The following is a 25,245-nucleotide window of genomic DNA, read 5'->3' as shown; positions in this document are numbered from 1 at the left end:
GTGTCGCCCATCACACTTACCTCACCCCCTTATTAAAATACGCTCTTATTTAAATTACACGGTGAATCAGGAATTAACAATCTTTTGTTTCTCTTTTTATAATTGTGATCGTTTGTAGATTTTTAATTTAAAATCTGTATTTTGCCAGTCTTACTAATATTATAAATGCGTTAGTAAGAATGTGTGGATGTTTGTTAATCTTTCATTCAAAAGCTCCTAATCGAATCTGTTTAAAAGGTACACCGATAGATTTCGATTAGAATGCATATTGGCTACCTTATACCGGGTATCACGCGAGTGAAGCCGCGGGCTCTAGCTTGTTAATTATATAGGTTAGTACTTAGTAGAACTTTCAAAAAAAGATCACGTCCTATCCAAGCCAATCTTAGAGCGTATACGCACTATGCGGGTAGCCGCATTGCGGGTAGCCGTCCGGCTGACCGCAAGCACAATTATGTACGTAATATTCATTTCTATGCGCACTGTGCGGTCTGCGGTAGCCGCATCGCAGTGCGCATAGAAATGAATATTACGTACATAATTGTGCTTGCGGTCAGCCGGACGGCTACCCGCAATGCGGTTACCCGCATAGTGCGTATACGCTCTTATTGTAATACTTTTAAAATTAAACATTATTTAATTCTATGTCAATAAAACTTGTTTGTTAACACAACACCACACATTAAAAGGCCTGTAAACAATAGATGCTATAATGAAAACAAAGAATAACTTAGCACGCAAACATTTTAATTTAACAAATTAGAAGGTATTATTATACTCAAAGATAAAATATATTTACTTTACCCTCGTTTTGAAATATGGATAACAATTAAGAATTAAATAAATGCCGTCATTTGAGAATGATGCTGTAACAGATTTTTTTTTGATAAACGCATTTATGAATTGAGTTTATTAGTTAGTTGAATTCATAACGCATGTACACAATTTCTTCAAACAAAATCGTCATGCCAAAGTAATTGCCATATTATAGGTATCTCTTTTCATAGTCCGTTTTTTTATTACGATTTTTTTACTAACTTAAGAATATGACAATGAATGTTGAATTTCGTTGACGTTGAATTCAACATAATTATTATGTTAATTGGTCATGTTAATGTACTATATAAGTATTTGACAACACAACCATTCTGAATATTATATTGTAAAAAATGTTACATTTACTTTAATTTTATTAAATAGTGGTTAAACAATTTGATCAATTTGATAACAGAAAGAGAAGTGAGTCATATGGCGGGCGGCAGGCACGAGTGAAACCGTAAAAGCTCGGTGCACACAAAGCTCAGCATTGTGCACGCGCGCGCCCCGCCCGCTCATTACGCCATAAAAGTTAAAACTCAACTCTTAGTCGTTAATTGCGATCTTTCTATCATACACATATGTTCCTCCGACCGAGGCCACAAGATCTTCAATGTTGTGTTACATGCAAATTATTTCAATCAATAGCGGTAAAATCAATACATTGTAAGGTTAACTTTCAGTTAAATTAATTGTATAATTAACAAGTATTTCTGCATCACATCCTTAGCAGAACTTGAGATGCAATTGTAAATCCTAGGCTTCGCTTCAACTAGGGAATTGGGAGATATCAGAGCCGCATGCGAGTATGTATATATCTTTGACAATTTAATAGCATATGCACTTGCACCTGCTTGTGCAAAAAGTAGATGCGTGCTTCAGGCAGTGAAGCTTGGAATTCGTCGCAGCGATCGCGTTCATTGCCTATTTTATACGCTATTTATCGGTAGTTGATTGGTAAGGTGTAGTATTAAGTTCTACACATTTAGTTTTAACATGATAACTATAAATTACTTGATATATTTTTCAAAACAATAGTTGTTATCGCAGTTGATGAATGAAATCCTTTAACTACATTTTCGGCCATTTATTGCATAATCTATTTTATTAATAAATTTTACATTTTTTAGACCCTAATAAATCTGATAAAAAAACGACTATAACTATACTCCTCTTCGTTAATCCTAGTAAAGTATTTAATGACAATGTTCATCATTCTGAAATCTAAACCTAAAGACAAATCTATATCCTACTTACCTAGTAGTTACCTATATTTCTAAAATAAAAATGTTTAAAACCACTTTGGTCATTAAATTACGATTATACGGGAAATTGATTGGAGTTATTAAAAACTTCTCAGTTTATGCTCCCCTCAAGCAAAGTAGTTAATATCCAAGTTTGCTAAGTAGTGTTCCGAGCATGAATGGGACAACCGGCGACTTAACATTTGCCTTACGGGCTTAGCTACCATCGAGTATAAGCTTTTTTTGCATCTTGGACTTTTATTTTATAACAACAATAAGATTAAAACACACACGGCAGAATAAACTTGATATTCGAAATAGATTTGTAAATTTCAAAGGGGATCGAAGACAATATTGCGTAATTCGAATACCCCATTAGACGATTGACCCAATTCGATAATGAAGAAGCGATTGCGGCGGGTACACGATTTATACAATCAGATTACAAGTGACCTCAAATACAAGTGGCTAGTCCCGTTCGTCTATTGGGCCGAGCGGGCCCCGCGTACCGTTGACCCGTCTCCGCAGGGCGCTGAGGCAGGTGGCGCGAAGGCCGTCCGCGTCAGGAGCATTCGCCGCCACTTAATTGATTCTAATCTGAGACGATTCTCGATACAATATCGTATATACAATTTCACTTTCAACCGACGTTCGCACACATTTTACTGTACATAGTATAACGGTACTTCGTATTTTATTAGTGTTTGATTTTGTGTAGTAGATAGGATAGGAATGTTGTTAATGTTGTTATTCTTTTGAAGAAAAGGTAACAATAAAATCTGTATATTCCTTTAGATTCCTGGATAGTGTAGAAAGAGGAAAGATGTGTGCTTTTTTATGTTCAAACCAATATTCTGCAGGTATGTTTAAGGTCAATGCATTAGCATAGTAACGTGGGATCCTGGGCTCGATTCCCGGTGGTGACTAAAAAAAAAGAAAAAAAGTCTCTGTCTGACAAGACACAGTAGACCGATCACTTACTTGCCTTTAGAGAAGAACGATCAATGTAAACAGATGCATTAAATGCATCTGCCCCATACCCCGCAAGGGGAAACGGGAATTTAGTCTTAAATATATATACATACATTCCTATTTAATGAAAATATCTGCAATTGCAGGAATTTTATCAAAAAAACTCATGCATGTGCATCGAAAATAAGTAAGGTTAATCGTTAAAAACACGTAAAAAGTCAAGTATATATCCATGCGAACTTGGTAATAAAATAATTATCCCTTCGGCAAGCCACAGATTGTCGTTAACCACATTAATATTGAAGGCGTGGGCGCATAATAAAACGATCTTTCCGCCGCGCCGCCGCCGTCAAAACACAGCGATTAAATTACTCCATTAAGCCTTTCGTCAAACAGACAAAATGATGTACATCTCCTCATTCTTATGTATATAAAAATTTGCAGCCAGAGGATACACAGCAATGAACACGTCGCCTATTAGTGTAGCACTTTTGTCACAAGTGACTTTTTTATTTAGTTTGCACCACAAAGACAAGAATGATGAATGAACTTTTAACGGCTGCATTTTCACGTCTCCTTTCTTTGAAAATGCTATGCGCTTATATCTAGGTATACCATATAATTGTGCATGTTCATAATATTCTTGCCGAGATTGTTCATTGTGTGGTGATCAAAAAAAGATCTTCTCAAAGTTCCTGTCTAAATATACTTAGGAAATTAAGATATGCGCAGCCACACGAAAAATTTATTTATTCATATTTGAACTGTTGAATTATCTTCTCTTATATATAAAAATGAATCGCAAAATGTGTTGGTAAGCGCATAACTCGAGAACGGCTGAACCGATTTCGATAATTCTTTTTTTATTATATTCCTTGAAGTACGAGGATGGTTTTTATGTAGAGAAAACGTAAATATGTACCACGGGCGAAGCCAGGGCGGATCGCTAGTTCTAATTAAAAAAACTTATAAAAAGCTATAAAGGTGTATTGTAGAAAATATGGATGGTCCAAGAGGACCTAATGAATAGTGAATAATGATGAATAATAAGTAAACATTTATTTATAAATCGCAAGATATAATATTAATGTTGGCTAAGAAACAGCCGGTGTATGAAATTTTTTAGTAGTTTCTATATCTGTACAACAAATAGCGGTTTTCGAATCGCACGCGCCTAATAATTACACGCAAAAGGTCGCAAACGCACATTGCGCTTGCAAGCTTTTCATTACCATTCCCTCAGGCGCTTTTTCAATCCATAAATTTTACATATCTTTTTATATACTTAACATTAAATGTATTTTATTTACAGTGGTTTTACATATTGCCATTTTTTTATTGTAATAATATATATTTATAAAAGATTCTTTTCTAATAATAAAATTCCCCATTAGATTACTCCAATATGAGAATTGTTTGGTCATCATATTTGTGGCCCTGAATATAAAGATAAGCGCCATGAAAACACTTAACACAGATTCATCTGTACTTTATGCCGATAGGTACAGCCTCTTTACAAACGTTCAAAAAGAGGAAAAAGTAAGATTCAATCACAGACATGTATCTGTGGATTCAATGTAAAACAACAATAGTAATTAATTCTATCTAGGTACGTAACAAAATACGTACTAAGTAATAATATGCATAGAATTCAACTTATTAACATATTTTTCTGCAACTCTGTAAAAGATTATATGAAACATTTATATGAAATCAATTTACACTAAAATTTCTTCAAAAGAACTTGTACATTTTATAAACGAATGATGTAGACGATTATGAAGGGTGAAATAAATAACTTTTAACATGACATGTACCTAGTTACTACACTTTAATCCACATTTAATATTTTTAATTCAGAATTACTAATGAGAATGTCCATTGAAAACATATTGCTCTACCGACTTGTTATTTTTTAAACAACATAAATAATCAATGATTTTTGAACATTGTTTTATTTTTCAACAATGCATTATTTCGTGTAATGAACAACTTGAACACAGGAATGTAGCCTAGTCATCTGGCATATCCATCATAAAAACTAAGTAACTGTATCTCTTCATAAGGAATTGAAATATTTTACGATCTATCTATAATTAAACCACCGGTTAGTACTTACGAGTAGAACCTATATTTTATTGTATTTTATGTATTACATGTGTTCATTAACTAATCGACTTTTTACAGATATTTCAGCGAAAAAATATTTATATATTTTCATAATACCATCCAAAACTCTAAACATATATTCATCAAACATATAAATATATAATGTTGTGTTCCTGAACTATGAATTTATTTAATTACAAATATAATAAATTAAATAGATATTCTTAAAAGCTAGAAGTTAAATTGCACATGCTGAGCTTTTATTAACGTCATATCAAATATCAAAGGGAGGGTCTTGATAAAGACGTTAGCGTTAAATTGTTCATAATATTATGTATATTAACTTCAATGCATTTAATAATTAAAGGCTAAACGCAATTATAAATATCGACGTATGGCTGCAACAAAGAAATAATAATTGCAGTCGACAATGAATTTCGTGTGTTATGATTGCGACTCGTAAGCGGTCCGACTAGTTAAGGTTCGCGACATCTGCCAAGTGCCAACACGTCTGCTTAATATCAAGTTTATTATCTATCCCTGTTTATATACGCCTCGCTAGTTATGTCTAGATATAAGGATTAAGAGATCCTTAATAAGGACGTCGTCAAACCAATCCCAGACGTGAGACCTGTTCTACAGGAAGGTATTTATGGATACGTCCTTGTTAATTTTAATTTATTTGAAAAGTGCAACTTAAAATCTAGTTATTTTAACTCAGTATCTAAATATCAATTAGCTAATGCCTAGAAAATTAATTTAATTGATAATATTTCAATTGTTTGAAATATTATCTATGGTTTGAACAATGTATCTATATTTATTAAGATCCCTATAGCAACCTACTTATTAAAATTTTATCTGAAGACTTTATAGTGATTATGAAAGATACATACGAAATGGTAGATGTGTTTTACTTTAATTAAATTTTTAATTACTTCCATTGATATCTACCTATTGCTTTAATCCTCTATGATTCATTTATGCATAACGATTGATCAGAGTATAAAATTTTTACGATGTCATTTGGTATCGAGACAGAAAGTTAATTCGAGTATAATTATTGTACATAATTTTGATATAAAATTTTATTTATAAGTACATTAATGAACTAGATTTTTATTAAATGCCTCCACGCAATGACATCCGCTAACATGGGTCTATTTTAATAAGAAGACTAAAGGATAAGACAGACTAATAAATGAATAGAGAATTTAGTGATTCTGTAGAAAAGGAAAGTGCAGGATATTGCACGCCACTATCGCGTAAAAATCAAGTTATCTTTAGTAGATTAGTTTCGGTAAAGCCACAGTGTACACTGTGGCTTTACCTACCAAATCCGGTGTGTCCTTTTAATAAGTATTATTGTAGCAAGAAGTGTATAGATGAAGAAACGATATATTATATACAATTACAAATCGACCTTGCTTTTGGATGTTCTTTATGACCTTTGAAAAATGTAATGAAGAATCCCATCCACACAAACATATTATGTATTTATTTTTCCTCAGGTGAAAGGATAGTGTTGCATTCCAATAAATATTTTTTTTTCAAACTCAAACTCAAACATTTATTTATTCAATTAGACTTCTTCTAGAAGCACTTTTGAAACGTCATTAGGTACATATTTTTAACATTTAACATTTTATTATGAATCAGTTCTGTTTATTAATTTGTGTTTCTTTAATTTCAACATAGTTATATGATACCTATAACATTAATTAATTTAATAAAAATTTACTAATGAACGGTTCGGAATACAGCATTAAAGTAGCACTGACTGGATTTAGCAGTACTAAATGAAACGCTAGCCGTTTTTACGGTTAAAGCACAAACACGGTGGGCAGTACGCTATAAATAACACTTTCGCAGCATAAGCGCGTTAAATCGAATCCAACGATGGCTGGAACCCGTCCGCTGTGCACCTGCGACAATTTTTATAGTATAAATTTGCATTAATTCATTTGGTCCTGTTTCCAGCGCATCGTATAAATGGGTTAGGCGGTAAGTGGTGATTCCACTAGCTGCCTAGCCGGTCTTGCGGCGCGCCACGTCTGCTCCTAGATGTAGTTAATTGACGTTTGATGTCCGTCTGCCCGCTCGCGCTGGCGTCTGCAAATAAATCTCATCTGCCTGACGCGATTTGCTGTGATTGTTTAATTGAAATACATATTAATCAAAGCAACAAAATGTTGATAATCTGTAAAATAAAACAGTTAAAAATTAATGTGTTTAATATTGTGCAATATACTTATTTTACAAATGTTATGAACAAATTAACAATTCATATTGAAATATTTACGTTCATGAGAATAAAAATTAGTGAACAACTATTTGTTCAGTGATTAGTACCTATTAGTATCGTAATATCTTTTATTGGATATAAATTACTATTTTTATGAAAATTTATTACATAGTTTCATTTCACTTTCAAAGGACCATTTGAAGCATCAGTAACTAACATGATTGTAACGACAAAGAGGCAAAGAACAAATACAGTATTGTATCTTGACGGATTTCTGTAGATAGTAATTTTAACGGATTTAATAATAGAATGAAATGATCTCTGTAATGTAAACATCCTTCTAATTACCTATGTTTAGAACAAAACTTACAATGAGTATATTGCTGGCTTTTGCATAATTATTATAGTTTATAGAATTTCTGTTAAATACAAAAAATGTCATGGGAGGTGCATTTCCACAAGACGCAATGAGCATACAAGTACAATTTAAATGAGCGATTTTTTATTTTGTTCACACAATTTATTTTGGTCGCATGAACACGTGCTGACAAGGGAAACCACTTAAAGATTCTATTAGAGACGTCACACTGAACTCAGAGGATCCGGGCTAACCGCCTTACTATTTTTTATTACAAACGACTTGCACTTTCCCACATAAATACGGTCGTTGTGTATTTTTTACTTTTCCGGTTATGGCCGGTCCAGTCCACATCGACTAGGAAAATGTAAGCGCAAACCTTGGTCTGAACGAATAAATCAGGTTTTACAAACAGATCCTAACGGAGTTTTGTTTCCGAAACTGAAAGTTATGGACCTGAAAAGTAAGCATAAGTTAATTTACTCTAAGCAGTAAAACATTCATGTACATTGTACATGCTTTATTCTAATTTAGTAAAAAGTAGTCCGAAATTGATTCCAAAATTTTACTAAAGTTTGGAAAAAAAGTCATCATTCTCTAAACCATTTAGATAAATATGCGTGAACCAGCAGAATGATTATTATTCATTTCTAAGGAAAAAATCCTGCTGATAAGAAGTTACTTAGTAACTTATCAAAATAATACTAAGTCAGATTTAGATATAGGTATGCTTATGATGACATCTAAATTCCTGTTTGACACAAATGAGAGGAAACACATTGCTTGAGGCTTAACGATAAACGATGTATTAAAAAAGATAAAGTAAAACCCACTCCGAGTGTACAAACTAGTCTTAAACATAATATCAATCTATATTTATTCGCATGACAAAAACGAATGATTTTGATCTGAAAATAATAAAAAATATTGCATACGAACAATTTGATTACAATATTCTAGATAGATAAGGAAGGTTTGATAAGTCTTGTAACAACAATCTTATCTTGTACGAACAATAAATTAAATATATTTACATTTGAGTTGAGCTTAATACAATGATCTCTATTAATATAAAAGGAACGCGTGCGCAATCAAATTTGCTCTTACAAACGATTTAAACGGGCGCGTGAGCCGTCTTGATAATATCACGGTTCGTAGCCAAACGGACACCTTCCAAGTTCCAACTTTCCCTAAGACCATGTGTTTAATAAAACCGCGACATTTTTTATAGCTTGCCGTATGATACGGTAAAAAATACGCTTTTTGTTGATTATTATTTCAATAAAAAATGATATCTACAGTTGACTTTTTGTGCTCATCACTGTTTTTGTATGTATTCACACTGAAACATGCTGCGTTTCTGATAAGTGCACTAGTTATGAAATTATGTTTAAATATACAATTACATCTAATAAGAAAAATAATGTCTTATGAGAACTATTATTAACGCTGGTCTATAATTGAACGCAAATTGAAACGATATCGATTAACACACCAGTTATTTGCATAAATAAAAGCAATAGATAATTATAAAATTACACTCAACAGATAGGCTATCTATCATGTTCGTGGGATGTCACTGAAAGACTACGACAAGCCAGCTTTAGGTATTAGTAAAATGTATGTATTATCGATAGCAATTAGACAGTTGAAGGCTTAAAGAGTAATAATAGACTTAGGACAGCAATGTGCGCTAGGCAGGTGGAGGCGATTTATTCCAATATACAAAGTGAATAAAAAGTTCCAGTACTTGTACATCTTCGCTGGCAAGGTTTGGGCCTCGCTTCAGTAAGCTGGATGGATTCACGCCATATGGCAGTGCACATGCCCTGCTCGTGCCCTCGCCCGAAATTGCAGGTTGCTACAATTGGTTTCATTGAATTAAAACGAACGTCTATCACAATTTGTTGTGCCCTATAGAAATAATATAATGTTTTAATTTTTTTCCTTGTTTAGATCCATCTTATCTTAATCTTAATCTTAATACTATTATAAAGGCGAAAGTTTGTAAGGATGTATGGATGTATAGATGTATGGATGTATGGATGTATGGATGTTTGTTACTCTTTCACGTAAAAACTACTGAACCGATTACAATGAAATTTAGCACACGTATAGAGGGTAACTTGGATTAACACATAGGATAGGTTTTATCCCGGAAATCCCACGGGAACGGGAACTATGCGGGTTTTCCTTTGAAAACGCGGGCGAAGCCGCGGGCGGAAATCTAGTCCATCATAGATGTTACAAATCCACTTTAGCGAAAGAATTATTATCATACATATACATAATAAATGTAAAAGAATAAAGATTCAGAGATAAAATAGATAGATATTATGAATATTCATATCTTTAACTTACCAAGCAGTCCACATTATAACGTCACATTTATGTATTAATTCAGGAATTCTCCAAAGGTCCATTTAAAAATGTAGCTTACCTTAGTTCTAAGAGTGAGGGTAGGTACCTACTCTTAGGAAGTCATCACACATGGTTATATCAGATCATCTGCATTTGCGTTATAACAACTTCATTGTACTATCTAGTTCACATAACCTACATTATATATAACATCACAAAATTTTGCAAAATGACGTCGCATTAATCAATCATAACAATTATAATTCGTACACTGGCGTTTTCCAATTATCGTCCCCTTGTTACTCTCTTGTAATGACGTGGAACGAGATGATGAAAGCCGCATCGAATCCCTATCCCGGTGATGTTTAATTGTTACACATTGTTTTAGATTGAAGCAATATGTCGGAGGCGGTGGGCCGTTATCTGATGAAATATGTCCGTTATGATTGGCAAACAAACAGTATGGCGCGTGGCCATATGTCGCGGCACGTGCGCGCGCGCATCGCTTGCGCTGCTCACTCAGGGATGACACTGCAGTAGCCCTTAAAATAGTAGCCAAGTGAAAACTTTATTACACTTTCGTTTAGACTTTTTATGTTTTGTAGGATAAAAAATGTTAATTTACATTACCCGATAAAACAACCGCGAAGTGTTAATAAACTAATTTTGTTTTTTCATTAATATAGCTCCTGAATTTCATAATAATGGAGATTAGAGCTGCATATTCGAAGAATCGAGTCCCAAAATATTTATATACTGATTCGGAATTCTGAACAGACACATTGGCCCTTCAGTCTTATTGCTACGTGATTCTCTAGTTTTATCCTCATAAAACTTTTAATAAAATAATAAATTTGCGAGTCTTCTGCATTGTAACTCTATGGTCAGTGAAGCCACCGTGAGCCTCCCATACGTCAACGTATAACACTAATCATTTTTCGCTTGATAGGGTTCATTGTGGTACCCTCACGGATTGTATTATTCACGCTAAAATTTATATTTATATTTTTTTTATCTTGTTAGTACTTAGTACCATGATGTGGCGACAATTAAATGGAAAAGACATAAAACTGCTGTAAAGTTAGCATGGGCCCGTATCACTCCACCGCGACATCGACCTTACTATTGACAATGAACTTTGCTTTGATATAGGGGAAGTTGAGCTGAAAATACCTTGTTATATAATGTACTGAATTACTTATTAATTTTACAATATAAAGTTGTATTTTTCTTTGTAATAATTCTTATACCCAACTCCTAATTTGTAATTGGATGTACAATCCACTTACACTGCAATTTATAGGTCAATTAAACAGTAATTGATGTTATAAACGCTTGATTTAAATTATCATTTGAACTATTTGTTTGAGTTGTGTTCGGCCAAGCTGTTATAGACTAGTTACTCTCTTCATTTCTGCAATAAAACATATCCTAAATTTTTTATCGATTTCATTAGGTATTACTAAATCCGTTTCATAGCTTTGAAGCTTCCTATACAAGCAAAGATTCTCCACTTCATAACTGGAAGATTTCTAGTAATCCTAGTATGGTAATGATCGAGCTGGATTAAGGGTCATTAGGATAGAGGGAAAAGCAAAACTGTCTTGCAAACACTTTTTTGATAGGTACCTACATCATACCAAAACATCTATTAATAGGAATTCAAATAATATATACATACATATATGTATATCAAAATATTTTTTTCCTATATATCCTTCAACCATTGCTAGATACAAATAAAACAAATTTATCAAGAATAAATAAAAATAATTATACAGACTAGTACGCTGTACGGCTGATGATCCCCAGCTACGCTTGCGGTGGGCAAATGACGCGGGCAACCCGCATGTAGCGGTGATTTGCATGCGCCTGACCGATGACAGCACCGATAACTTTAACTTATTGCCGCTATTTACGTATTTACTATATATTATCTTTGGTACTTATATTCCAAATAGGTAATATAGTATACATATAAAGTACAGCGATTAAGAATTGTGTAGGTTGTAGGTCAGATGGATGCCCGTGCAAATTGTAAGTGCAAATGTATGTTTATTCATTTTTCACAGTTTAGCTAGTGACTTTTTACAGTGGACCACGATAGCATATTTTCAAGAACGAAGATGTTAGTGTAAGATCGGATATTATAACAATAAACATTGAAGAAAATAACTTCGTGGGGAAAAATGTTTAAAACTACTTTTAACTTTTTTACACATAAGTTCTAGGAAAATGATAGTTAAGGAACTAGTACAATTTTTTCCTGAAAACATAAATCTTAAGGAAACCGAACTTATCTAAGACAATCAGACTTGGAAAATTTTATTACTTGCTGATGATAGCTACTTCCTTAATTTTTTAGGTAAATTGATAATATACAAATCTAAACTTAGTACCTATGTACTATATAATTATAGTACCTACCCACACTGCAACAAGTTTCGAAGTAGTTTACAGCTAAATTATCAAGCTGAATACTAACAAAACTGCTTAGAATTTGTTCGGCAAAAGTAAAAATAATATTATCTTAAACGGTGCTTATTTCCGGTGCAATTAACTATATTTTTAGGGATAACACTGGATACAAAAATCAATGTTGCACTCATGTTCAGTTCTGCTGCCCATGCTGTTAGTGATAGTTACTTCTGGGACAATCTATCGCATTCTTAAAGTTGCGTCACAATACATTATATTTAGTAGTATGTATTCTATTTATATACATAAACCGCCATTTATATTCAACTGTAGATGATACGCATGAATAGAACTTACTCGTGGTAAAGATATATCTAATAATTAGTATGCCACATTTTCGGCCTAATAAAATTCAAAACTCTTTTATGGGTCAAGGTTTTCGTTATTATTTGTTTCGTATCAATATCCGGAATCCATCTTGAGTCAAGCACCCCCTCTTTGTGCCTTGAGTCAGCGTTTCCCCTACCTCTCCGCTGGTGGCGCCCTCTGTCGTACGGTTTTGGTACTACTTACAAGGCGCCTGAGCACCGGGTGAAGTCTCGTCATTATAGCGTCGTTCTTTGTGCCGTGCACAAGTCAGCTAGAAGTGTACTTTACGTTTTTATTTAATTAGTTTAAACGTTTAAAATTAAAATTTAAAACTATCAAGTGTAAAGTGCAACCTCTCCGTTTTTGATAATTATGGAGAATCAGGACTACGAGCACAATGAGGAACCGGTTAATAAAGAATCGGGTTCTGGGAAGCGTCGCCAGTCTTCTCCACCGAGTTCGGATTGTGAAAGCGTCTCTTCGAGCAGTGACAGTGATTTGCAGCATACACGTGTGCACCGAAAAAGGTTTAAAAAGGCGGGTAAAGAAGAACAAACCGTGAGTTTTGAACACTTAAACATGCTATCGTACCAAGTTGCATATCTAACGGATTTAATTACCAAAAATGCCGCGTTTGCCAACGGTCTTCCTACTAATCAGAACGTTGAAAATGTGCTTCATTTGAATAGCGATTTAAATTTACGCCCACCTACCCTAAGTACGGAAGGCGCGTCTACATCTCAATTAAATTTATCCGAATTAAAAACTACCGTCAAAGATCCGATTTATTCGCAATCAAGTGAAATTTATCTAAACAAATTGCACAATTTACAACGATTTAACCGCGATGATTGGTACGCTATTCGTTTTGTTGATGTACAAAAGAAGTATTTGACAACACCCGGTTTTGTGGAATTGAGTGTAAACGATTCTTTAAAACGGTATGAATCGGGTATGCTGCGGGAGGACCCTCGTTCTTATTTAATCGAGCGGTCATTTGCAGCTTTAACTAATGCTATACTATGCCAGAAAGATGAATTACAAAAAACGTTGCAATCATTAGTAGATTGGGCTAGTCAAGAAAAAGAGTCGTTAACGCCAAACTCAATGTTTAATAAGATAGAATCGTTATTTTCTAAAGAATCGGCATACAATAAAGTTACTGACGATTTATTACAAATAGTTTGCGGAAGACGGGCAGACTGTATTACTTTACGCCGCGAGTCGTTGCTTAAACAAATTCCGGAGGAATTTCACCGTGACGTTTTATTTAAAATACCTCCAAGTGCGTCAACGTTATTTAATGACGAGTCAGTGCAAAACTATCTCCAAAAAATTGGGGGGGCCGAAAAATTAATAGCATTACCTCGATCAGGGCCTCACATAAAAGATAATTTCATTCGTAATCAGCACAATCAATCTAAACCGTCAACAAGCTCACAATCGAATGAACATTTTTTTCGACACAACTCGTCATCATCATCAAAAAAGGGTAAGCGCACATCTAGGCAACAAAAATACGCAAATAGAAACAAATCGGTTAGTTATAAACAAAAAGAAAAAGGATCGCGGCCTTCGTTTAAAAACAAAAATCGCGAATGACTATCAATTATTTTACGGCGGCTGTCTCAAACAATTTCAATGTGTCTGGAGCAATTTCGGTGCACCAAAACAAATTTGCAAACTACTAAGTGGAGTATGTATTCCCTTTATCCAAAAACCGCCGTTGATATTTCCAAATTCGATTATAATGGAAAAATATCGAACACAGACGTCTCCAGACATGACCTTACAAATAAAAGACATGTTGAAATCGGGAATATTAGAACTAGCAGAGACAACTCCAAGTTACCTTTCGACTTTCTTTTTGATACCGAAACCCGACGGCAGCCACCGTCCAATTTTCAATTTGAAACGGTTGAATTTCTTCATCAAAACAAAGCCATTTCAATTATTCAGCCATTTTCGTGTGCCAGCCTTTTTGCAGGATTCCGATTGGATGGTGAAACTGGATTTGAGCCAAGCTTACTTTCACGTGCCTATCTGTCAACGCCATCGCAGGTTCTTAAGACTCAATTATCACCAGGATCCAAGTCGGCACCAATTGCTGCAGATGACGTGCCTGCCCTTCGGTCTCTCCTCGGCACCAAGAACGTTTGCCACGTTGACCAATTGGGTGGCAGAGTTTCTCAGGAGCAAAGGCATCAGGTGCGTAGTCTATTTGGACGATTATCTTCTAGCGAGTCAGTCCATGCACCAGCTGGCAGACGACATAGCTCAAACAATCAAAATCATGTCGCTATTGGGCTTGAACATAAATTTCGAAAAATCTGTGTTGGTACCGACCCAATGCCTCGAGTTTCTCGGCATTACCTGGGACACAACGCTCAACGCAAAGTCCCTGTCGGTGCCGAAGTGCCTAACGCTACGCAAAGCACTTCAAAAACAGATCGAAACAGGCAGTTGGTCCCTAAAGCAATATCAATCCTTAATGGGGAGACTCAACTTCGCCGCATTCGTCGTTCCAAGGGGACGACTTCACTGTCGTTCACTGCAATGTTACAGTCGACAGTTGCCAATGAACCATCCTTATCGCAAGATTCAAATCCCGAAAAGAGTGATAGAGGACCTGGTATGGTGGAAGGACGCAATCGGGACGAGCTCGCCAATTCATCTACCTGCAATAACTCATCTTTTAACGACAGATGCCTCGGATATCGGTTGGGGGGCTTGTCTAGGAGGCAAAAACATATTCGGTCACTGGACAGTGCGCCAATTAGCGTGGCATGCCAATCAAAAAGAGATGTTCGCGGTATATGCAGCGATTTTGCAGGAACAGAACCAGTTAGCAGATGCTCATATTCTTCTGCAAACGGACAATCGAACAGTCGTGGCATACATAAACAAGGAAGGTGGGACAAAATCAAAAAAGCTCCTAAATTTAACTCGACAGCTTCTGGCGATTTTGGACGGGCTCAACATTCATCTTCAAGCGCAATACTTTCCGGGCAGGTACAACGCCGAAGTGGACGCTCTGTCTCGTCAGAAACCTTGTCCCGAATGGCATCTGCTACCACCTGCCACGATGAAGATATTTCGAAGGTGGGGAACTCCAGTAATAGATCTCTTTGCCTCAACGTCAGCTCATGTGATCCCAAACTATGTGACAGTGGACTTGCAAGACCCCATGGCGCAGCATCACAACGCCTTTTGTCACCAGTGGAATTACAGTCTAGGGTGGTTGTTTCCCCCGCCAAATCTCATCCCGACAGTCCTACATCACCTGAACGAAGCTACGGGGAGGTACATTCTGATTGCCCCCAAATGGCACAAAGCGTTTTGGCGGGCAGATGTACAGCGGAGAGCGCTGGATCATCCTTATCTCATTCCAGATCTAGCACAGGTGTTAATCGACACGACAACGGGTGTGCACCCACCACAAGTACAAGACCTGCAATTGGAAGCCTGGTTGATGTCGGGTGGCAAGAAATATTAGCAGGTTGGACGAATCAGGAACAAGAACTTTTAATGTCCAGTTGGCGAAGCTCAACATTGAATACTTACAAATCAGCATGGGTTAGATGGAAGAAATGGTGTGAGTCAAATTTTATTAATTTTAAATGTCCGAGTGCCGATCAGGTGGCGCGATACCTGGCACATTTACATTGCGATGTTGGACTTGCATATAGAACTATATTAGTACACAAATCAGTTATTTCAACATTTACTAGTGTTTCTACTAATATTAACATGTCATCAAATTTTTTCATAAAGCACATGCTTAAAGCTATATCTGTTGCTCGAAATAAACCTGTAAAACCGCCTATTTGGAATCCAAAAAAGTTGCTAGATTATATTTCTTCACATAGTATAGATGAAAATAATATTTATCAGGTTTCTAGACTTACATCTACTTTATTATTACTAGCCTCTGGTCGTAGAGTTCATGACCTTACTTTACTTCGCATTGACAGTGACAGTTTAGTGGATGAAAATAATTCAATTGTATTCTGGCCAGCTTTTGGTTCTAAGACTGATAGTATTAATCATAGGCAGTCTGGGTGGAGGCTTAGAGAACACCCTATTAAGAACTTAAACTTGATTTTTTGGATAAGACAGTTGTTGAAAGTAACAGTACAGCGTCGAAATAACATTAATCATCTTTTCATCACAGCTAGAGGTGAATCTAAGCCTGCATCTAGAACTGTGATTGGCGGCTGGATAAAATCCCTTTTGAAAGAGGCTGGTATAGAGGCTTCTCCAGGTTCTGTAAGATCTGCTGTAGCCTCTTTAAATTGGATAGAAAATTTTTCAATAAATAAAATTCTTGAAACAGGTAATTGGAAGGCAATACATACTTTCCAAAATTATTACCAAAAAGAATTGATTGAATATAATAGGTCTAATTGTAATGAATCGGTATCATTGTCTAATTATTTTGATCCTGTTTAAAATTAATAATATTAAGTACATAAAATTAAAGATTGTACATTCACATTGTATGTTGATTAGTAAGAATAAATAGTTTATTAAACATTCAATGTTTATTATTTTATTACATGTACACATTATAGCGTCTATTACAAGCTATGTGCATAATACATAGCTTGCGCACCAGGTGATAACAAACAAATCACTCAAGATGGATTCCGGATATTGATACGAAACAAATAATAGAGAGTTTTACCAACAAATAAAACTTACCTATTATTTTTTCTTCAATATCCGGAATCCAGGTAATGTCTACCTGGTGCATCATGAGTGCCATAATGACGAGACTTCACCCGGTGCTCAGGCGCCTTGTAAGTAGTACCAAAACCGTACGACAGAGGGCGCCACCAGCGGAGAGGTAGGGGAAACGCTGACTCAAGGCACAAAGAGGGGGTGCTTGACTCAAGATGGATTCCGGATATTGAAGAAAAAATAATAGGTAAGTTTTATTTGTTGGTAAAACTCTCTATTATAACAAAATTCCTCGTCATGTGACTAATTTTTATGTTGTTCATTTGTTAAATCTACTTTGATTAAAAGCTTGAATATGTATTACAAAATAAACGAATACCTATCTTGATAACAAAAATGGATGGAATATCTATAATCCCCAATTTAATTGAAGGACAGCCAATGAATTTAAATTCTGTTTTATTACTTGTAATGTTTGTAGTAATGAAATAGTACTTAATCCAGTTTTTTGGCGATTCTTCTAGGTAAAAGCGACAATCGGAGTCGGTGTTACCAAGTTTTAAAAAGGACTATTTAATAATGCTTGTAAAAGATTACATAGTGAAATAAGTTTTAAGTCTGAGTCTTGAGAATGTAATCAATGATTCTATTAAAAAAATTCCTAGTCACATTATTTCTTATCTCAATTCGTTAAAGTTTAAAATTATATTGGCCAATATATTCTCACAGGAAATAATTGTCCAATAAAACAAAAGATAACGGCGGGGAACGTATCTGTTCACACAATTAAACACCCCATCAAATATGTTATCCAATCTATATTGGAAATTGCAATTAAGATAAAATTTGTTCATTAAATAGCATCGTTTTCTACACGAATTTTCGCGCGAGCGGAAACTATAAATCTAAGATGGCCGGGTAAAAATGTCGAAGTCTAAGCGCGATAGAGATAATAAAACAAATAAATTTTAGTTTCTATTATTAGAGTATATTAATTGCGCGGACGCACCTGGGTCGTACAGGTGAGGGATATGTTTTGGGGTCAACGGTGGTTTTGACATGGTTGCGACGCGCCATAGGATTGTGGGAAATGACCCATTGGCGCGTCGCAAGTTAATTATCGCGTTCATTTAGCTCTTGATGTATTTAGGGCACGCGTGGGGTATCGTCGCGTATGTTGCGATTACATCTATACTAATATTATAAAGAGGAAAAGTTTGTAAGTATGTATGTATGTATGTATGTATGTATGTATGGTTTTCACGCATAAACTACTGGACCGATTTCAAAAATTCTTTCACCATTAGAAAGCTGCATCTTTACTGAGCAACATAGGCTATATTGCATTTTCAAAAAAATTAGAGATCCTTACCAAAAATGCAATAATGTAACCCAAGGTGTAAAAAAATCCTCAATAAAACTTCTGTCATCGCGTGCGCTGCGGAATCTATTGAAGATAGAACAAAAAAATGTTCTACGGTATTATAGAATGGATCAATATCTACAAGAAAGTCCGCGATACCATATGTCCATCTTCAGTAGTTATGTTACTACAACAACTTTTTTACGTTTTCAAAGTAAATAGAAGTGCCGACAGTAATCAAACCATGTTATCCATACACATATATTAATCCTTATCCCATTAAATGATGTTTTATTATAGACTGTTTCAATACCAGCAAAATACTTTTTAAATGAAAAGAGTTGAATATTCCATTCAAAAGATATAACGAATTTTTAAAAGTGTCAATCTACAGAAAATAGTAGGTACACTGTTCGAGCAGGCCGTAGTGCGGGGGTCACGGAGGAATTCTACCAATATGCGTCTTGACGGAACACAGTGGGGTTTTGGTCGGTAGGAATCCGACATAACCCACGGCCCCTCCCCCGGAGGCCGTGGGTATCTATCACAGAGTACATTATTATAACTGAGTATCTATGAAAGATTTCCCCACTAAAACCAAAAAAAAAAAAGGCCGTAGTGCGGGACGGGGTAAAGGTGATTTTCATGTGATTAAAAATTAAACCTATAGTCCGACCTATAGTAGACTTTTCACTGTAACGATATCGCTATCTATGCGGGTGAAACCGCAGGGCATTGCTAGTATAATATATTTTTACGACATCATTATTTTTGTCAATGGCATTCTTTATATAATACGTGCTACATATTATAACAGATTCAACATTGATAACACAATATAGACAACGATAAACCACATCAATTGACTAATTGCGTATTAGGTATATTGTAGCGCTCATACTCACGGTTTAAGATTCATTTTCTGAAAGGTATTTTGTTTTCTTGAATGAAAATCCTTAGTAATGTTATTAAACTTACAATTTAGAATTTGTAACTAGTTGCTGAAGGCCCGCTCTCAGTTCCATGGGGCATGGGACTTATCATCGTCCGCGTAGCGCAAATCACAGTTAGCATGACTTTCACGTTCATTTCTACTAGCAGTGTTCGGAACCGTTCGAACAGTTTCACTTTTACCGTGGTTTCATAAAACCACACAACATTTTTCTTTTTTGTGTTATACATAGTAAATTGTTGTCATTTAGCCCCATATTTAAAATAGGATATTGGAGGGTACTTCCTCGGAGACGCCGGTGACATCTTTTGTAGAAAAGATTTATGTATCTACAGGCAACAGACTACAACGATATAAATATAATTGATACGGCTGATAAGGCGGAAGCTACGCCCCTATGTAGTCTATGGAAACCTTCTGCCTTTTTACTTGAATTTAACCAAATTCAAACAACAAAACATCGCAAGAAAACCATGACCAAAATACAGTTATGTGTAATACTGGCCGAAGCATTGATATTTAGTTATACAGGGTTACTTGTAAAACACCGGCAACCTCGCAGGACAAGATAGCTAACATCATAAGTAACAACATTTGTTCTACGACTTTTGATAATTTGTTAGATTTTATTTTCATACAAAAATAAATATTCATTTAATTTTCCGTCTGAATATTATAAACTCTACGCCTCCCAAAAATTACGTAAACAAAAAGCGAACGAGAGGGGGAAGGGGGCGTCGCGTCTTCCATCCGATAATGAATAGAACATAGACTTACAAATGTAAGGAGAGTACAATAAAAGTTTAAAAAATCATTTAAAAATAATTTATTGCGTTATGCCAAAAGTCGTAGAACAAATGTTGTTACTTATGATGTTAGCTATCTTGTCCTGCGACGTTGCTGTTGTTTTACAAGTAACCCTGTATAGCATTCAATTCTTTGTAAATGAGAATGTGTTGATTGTTGAAGAATAGACGGCAAAGACGCGGTTTCGAATCCCGCCTCGTCACCGATTTTTTTCTCGTTTGTAAAAATTACTCACATGTTGAAGCAATATTTATTTTATGGGTTGAAAATAAAATAATAATTTTATTATTAACGTTTTATTTATTTAATCATCAATATTATGGTATCACATCTGTAGGGATTTTAAGCACGCCAAGCATTCTTTACATGTACGCGAACAGTTGTACAATAAATAGAATCCGTCATGCACTTATCAGTTAACAAATTTTGTTTGATTTTACTTATAAATAAAAAATTTAGACTTAACCATAGTAATATCGTAGAACAGTATAATCTTTTTATCATAGAGAGATCAGATTGTAATGGGCTTGGGATAAATAGATTTATAACGGTTCTACATTTATCTGGTAACAATTTTCATGGAATATTTAGTATTAACATTATTAAGTCGTATACAGTGAATCATGTGTGTCTCACGTAACCTAGGCGTATGCGGTGTAACGATATTAAGATACTATTATAAAGGCGAAAGTTTGTATGGATGTATGGATGTTTGTTACTCTTTCACGTAAAAACTACTGAACCGATTACAATGAAATTTAGCACACATATAGAGGGTAACTTGGATTAACACATAGGATAGGTTTTATCCCGGAAATCTCACGGGAACGGGAACTATGCGGGTTTTCCTTTGAAAATGCGAGCGAAGCCGCGGGCAGAAATCTAGTATTAAGATATTTGATATAGCGCCTCTTATAGTTGAATAAACAAAAATGGACAAGATCTTAATAATTTTAATTAATTGTTGTTTTATCCTTTTAGGTTTTATATTTAATTCAAGTGAAACATACTGATTCACTGACCACAACAGAGAGATATATGCCGAATTGAAAACGATTACAGAAGTTGTATAATTAATGTTTTTCTTTATTTAAACAGATGCTGTATTTATCGTATAAATTCGTATAAACTTTAATCTGATTGATATTGAATTTCTCTAATTTTACTTTTTGATATGAACAATGTAATAAATATTATTTGATAATTCTCTAGCGTGTTGTCGGTATTGGTAAGTTTAAACCAACGCAGGAAGTCTCATTCAATGATATTAAAAGTAATAAGGTGTAGAAAGGTTACCAATACTGCATTCTATCTTCAAAAACGGCAAAATCACGAACACTTGTTAGACTTCAAAGTAAAATGGCATGATTCAAGTATCGTGATGATTATGGCTACTTAGCCACATTTCGACATGCCGCTTCTGAAGCGTCTTTAGCCTACACCTTCCTACTTTTAATATTATATCACATTGATATTATTGAGATCATTTTGAAGTAAATGACAAAACACTAGATTGCCTTTACTTTATCTATTTTAAAATAAATAACATTTCGTGAAAAAAACACCCGACGAGACTTCCCAGTTAGGTCTACATTTGAACCTTGATTAAAACATGTATAAGATAATATAACTCGAAACATGTAAATATTTACTTATGTATCGTTTAAAAAGTTAGATATTTTTTAATTTAAGTATAAACGATAAAATACACGACGAGATCGTTCGTTTTAGTAGTAACAATGATCAATCTTATTATTTTACTAATAATAATGCACTTTAAAATTAATTTTAGAATTATCATAGTGTCATGAAGAATACTCGATTATACAGTCATATTTTTGCAAAAAAAAATACAAACATGATTTTTTTTATAAATGCAATTTTTTGTATTTTTTCTCAATCATTCGAATGCTAGTTATATAAACAAGTCAAAATATCGTGTTTATCCCACATTAACTAAAGTTACTTATAATACTCACATAAATACTAATTCTTATTCATAAAACTATACGCCGTTAACAATTGAAGTTTTTGTCACGTTCATCCATAAGAAATGTTAAATTTTAGTTATAAAGTCAAGCATTCAACAATTATTGGCTTATAGTTATGAACAAGAATGTAATAAAAAAACATAATATTGGTAACTAATAGATTTAGGTATAACATGATAGTACTTATAAATAATTTGGAAAATCCAAAAGTGCACGCCTCATAATTTTTTTTTAATAAATATTTATTAATTATTATTTTTGTTTATTTAATAACAATTAAACCACATCGAATCAGACCCTGAAAAATGAAAGGGTTCTATTCCTGAGCATACTCAAGCGTAAGAGAAAAAAAAAGACTCGATTAGTAAAGCATTTCGGTCGCTATCGTGTTAACAAGAAAAAGGATCCGCACACACACGGACGTCCAAGACAGAACTTTTTTAAACTGTTTTTTAACTAGTTTAAATAACAAAAATGACATCAAAAATATCATGAACGTTAAAAATAGTGTTTTTTCTTAATATGTGTGTGTATGTATTATCTTACAAGTGCAATGTATGATACATAAAGACATTTTAAGTTTGAAAAATCAGATGTTTTGCGCGAAGTGACAGTAGTACCCACCTCAACGCTTCGCTTATGAGGCGTGCAATATTATAAAAAAATATACCCAGAATTGAATAAAATGGTTTATAATAATTATGATGTTCATCATCATATTTTAGTGTTGTAGTCATTATCTATGAAAAACTGTTCTTTTTTTTATGAATCATGAAATATTTAAATTTATAATGTTTATTAACCAAATTATCCCTATCATGATAGTCCCTACTAAAACTAAAACTACAAAAAAATACAACCAAAAAAAGGTACAAAGAAATTAATTTGAGCCATACCCATCGTCACAGAGAAGAAACTTACAAGAATATTAGTAGTTACTAAGAAAAAATGAAAATTCATATTTAAACATTATATAGGTGGTTTTATGAACATTTAACAGTCTATTTTATTATTTTATTTAATATATACCTCATAAGACAAGATTTAAAGATATAAGTTTTTAAAGTTATCACTTTTTATTTCTATTTAAAAGCAAGCATAGTAAACGAAAAATGCGAATTTCTTTGGAAAATGCAAAATAAGTTATAATATCTTTCAATCTAGTAGTACAATAAGCATATAATTAATAAACGTTTATATACCAAAATGTACCTATAGTTGAGCCAATTTAATAGGCAACATTTGACGTCTATCAATTTTATCTTCATAGGGTGGTAACATGCTTAAAAACATCGATTAAAGCGAATTAATCGATACGGACTTGAAACATTTGTCAATCGAACTTGAAACACATGTCAATAATTTATGATGATTTTTATTCCCAAGTAATCAATGCATTCGATTCTAGATGTCAGATTTCGATTTTTAGAGTAACGTCTCTGGTATTTAAAAAGAAAAAAGGTTTATTGACACAAAATTGTAGCGACGTCAGTTCTTTAAATAAGAAAATGTTTATTATGTTTAGAATGGTTTATCAGTAAAATCAAATCCTAAAATTAGTTGCATCGGTCATTATTATTATAAATATGTAATCGTAATTGAAAAAAGTTAAGCAAATGTGCAGTTCTAACAAAACGAAATATCATGTTATTCTATGTCGTCGTTACTAGGTTACGTTGTTGAATTTTGTTGAACTGTCAAATGTTGCCTATTAAAATGGCTCTACTATAGTATAAAATCTAAATACAACAAAAAGCTCAACTACAATTTTTTTATGACTGAAATCCAACAAAATGATAATTTTGAATATGCTTCAACTTTGACAACCGTGCTTGAACGCAAAATTAGGCACAAATTACTACGCTCTATAAAACCACTTACAATTTAGACATTATAAGAATTTAATATGAATAAAGTGAAAATTATGTTTTGCGTCGAGTAATTGTGAATATTGATCTTAGGGGAATATATTTCACTACAGATTTAGATAACTCGTATAATAAATACGTAGATATGCAGATGCGTATGTGTAACAAATGTAAGAGAATTCTCTTCTATTTTACAAAAACACGTATTTTTATTATGGTGCAGTGATTTTCTATGTGAACATCAACTCCTACTAAATATTTTTTACATACGAGAAGATATAAGGACACAACACATATAATATCAGTGATAGAGTAAGACTGCAATACAAAGTCAGTTTTATTATCAATTACATATATATATAGTATATATTTGTTTAATGAAAAAATATAGCGCGATTCTAACAATTTAATTAAACTAAGCAACTAATACGAACCCTGTTTATGTCTGCCGCCATCGTTCATAAAATTACATCTAGAACAATGAACTATCATGGAAAAATATTTATGTCACGGCTAAAGGTAGGTGAGAACATAAACTTAAGATTAGCCGGCTAAACTTAGGTTTATTTTCGACGAGGTGTTAATGTTAGTTTGTTCTATCTTTAGCCGGCTAAACTTAAGTGTAACCGCAGGCCCGTGGCTAAAAATGTCGGGGTGGGTAGATTTGGTTAGCGCCGGGCCGGTGGAGG

The 25,245-nt window shown here is 34.0% G+C and overlaps 1 protein-coding gene and 1 long non-coding RNA gene across 2 annotated transcripts; one reads left to right on the top strand and one right to left on the bottom strand.

The window, feature by feature from the left end:
• The first annotated feature begins 14,410 nt into the window (after window positions 1-14,410).
• On the top strand, window positions 14,411-17,794 carry LOC149490407 (uncharacterized). Its single transcript, XM_089703904.1, has one exon. It carries the CDS (start codon window positions 14,534-14,536, stop codon window positions 17,342-17,344), a length of 2,811 nt encoding a protein of 936 aa, XP_089560030.1. The 5' UTR covers window positions 14,411-14,533; the 3' UTR covers window positions 17,345-17,794.
• A 3,183-nt stretch (window positions 17,795-20,977) lies between these two features.
• LOC149490406 (uncharacterized) lies at window positions 20,978-25,056 on the bottom strand. Its single transcript, XR_016316766.1, has 2 exons — window positions 24,415-25,056; window positions 20,978-23,900 (listed from the first exon to the last, which is right to left on the bottom strand). It is a non-coding gene; the product is annotated as an uncharacterized LOC149490406 (long non-coding RNA).
• Between the last annotated feature and the right edge of the window lie 189 nt (window positions 25,057-25,245).

The sequence above is a fragment of the Colias philodice genome, chromosome 2, assembly GCF_061535455.1.
Source record: "Colias philodice isolate Cphi_HAF_F1 chromosome 2, ilColPhil1 Martin Lab GWU primary, whole genome shotgun sequence".
Lineage (NCBI taxonomy): Eukaryota > Metazoa > Arthropoda > Insecta > Lepidoptera > Pieridae > Colias > Colias philodice.
This window is presented reverse-complemented; position numbering and strand designations above follow the sequence as displayed.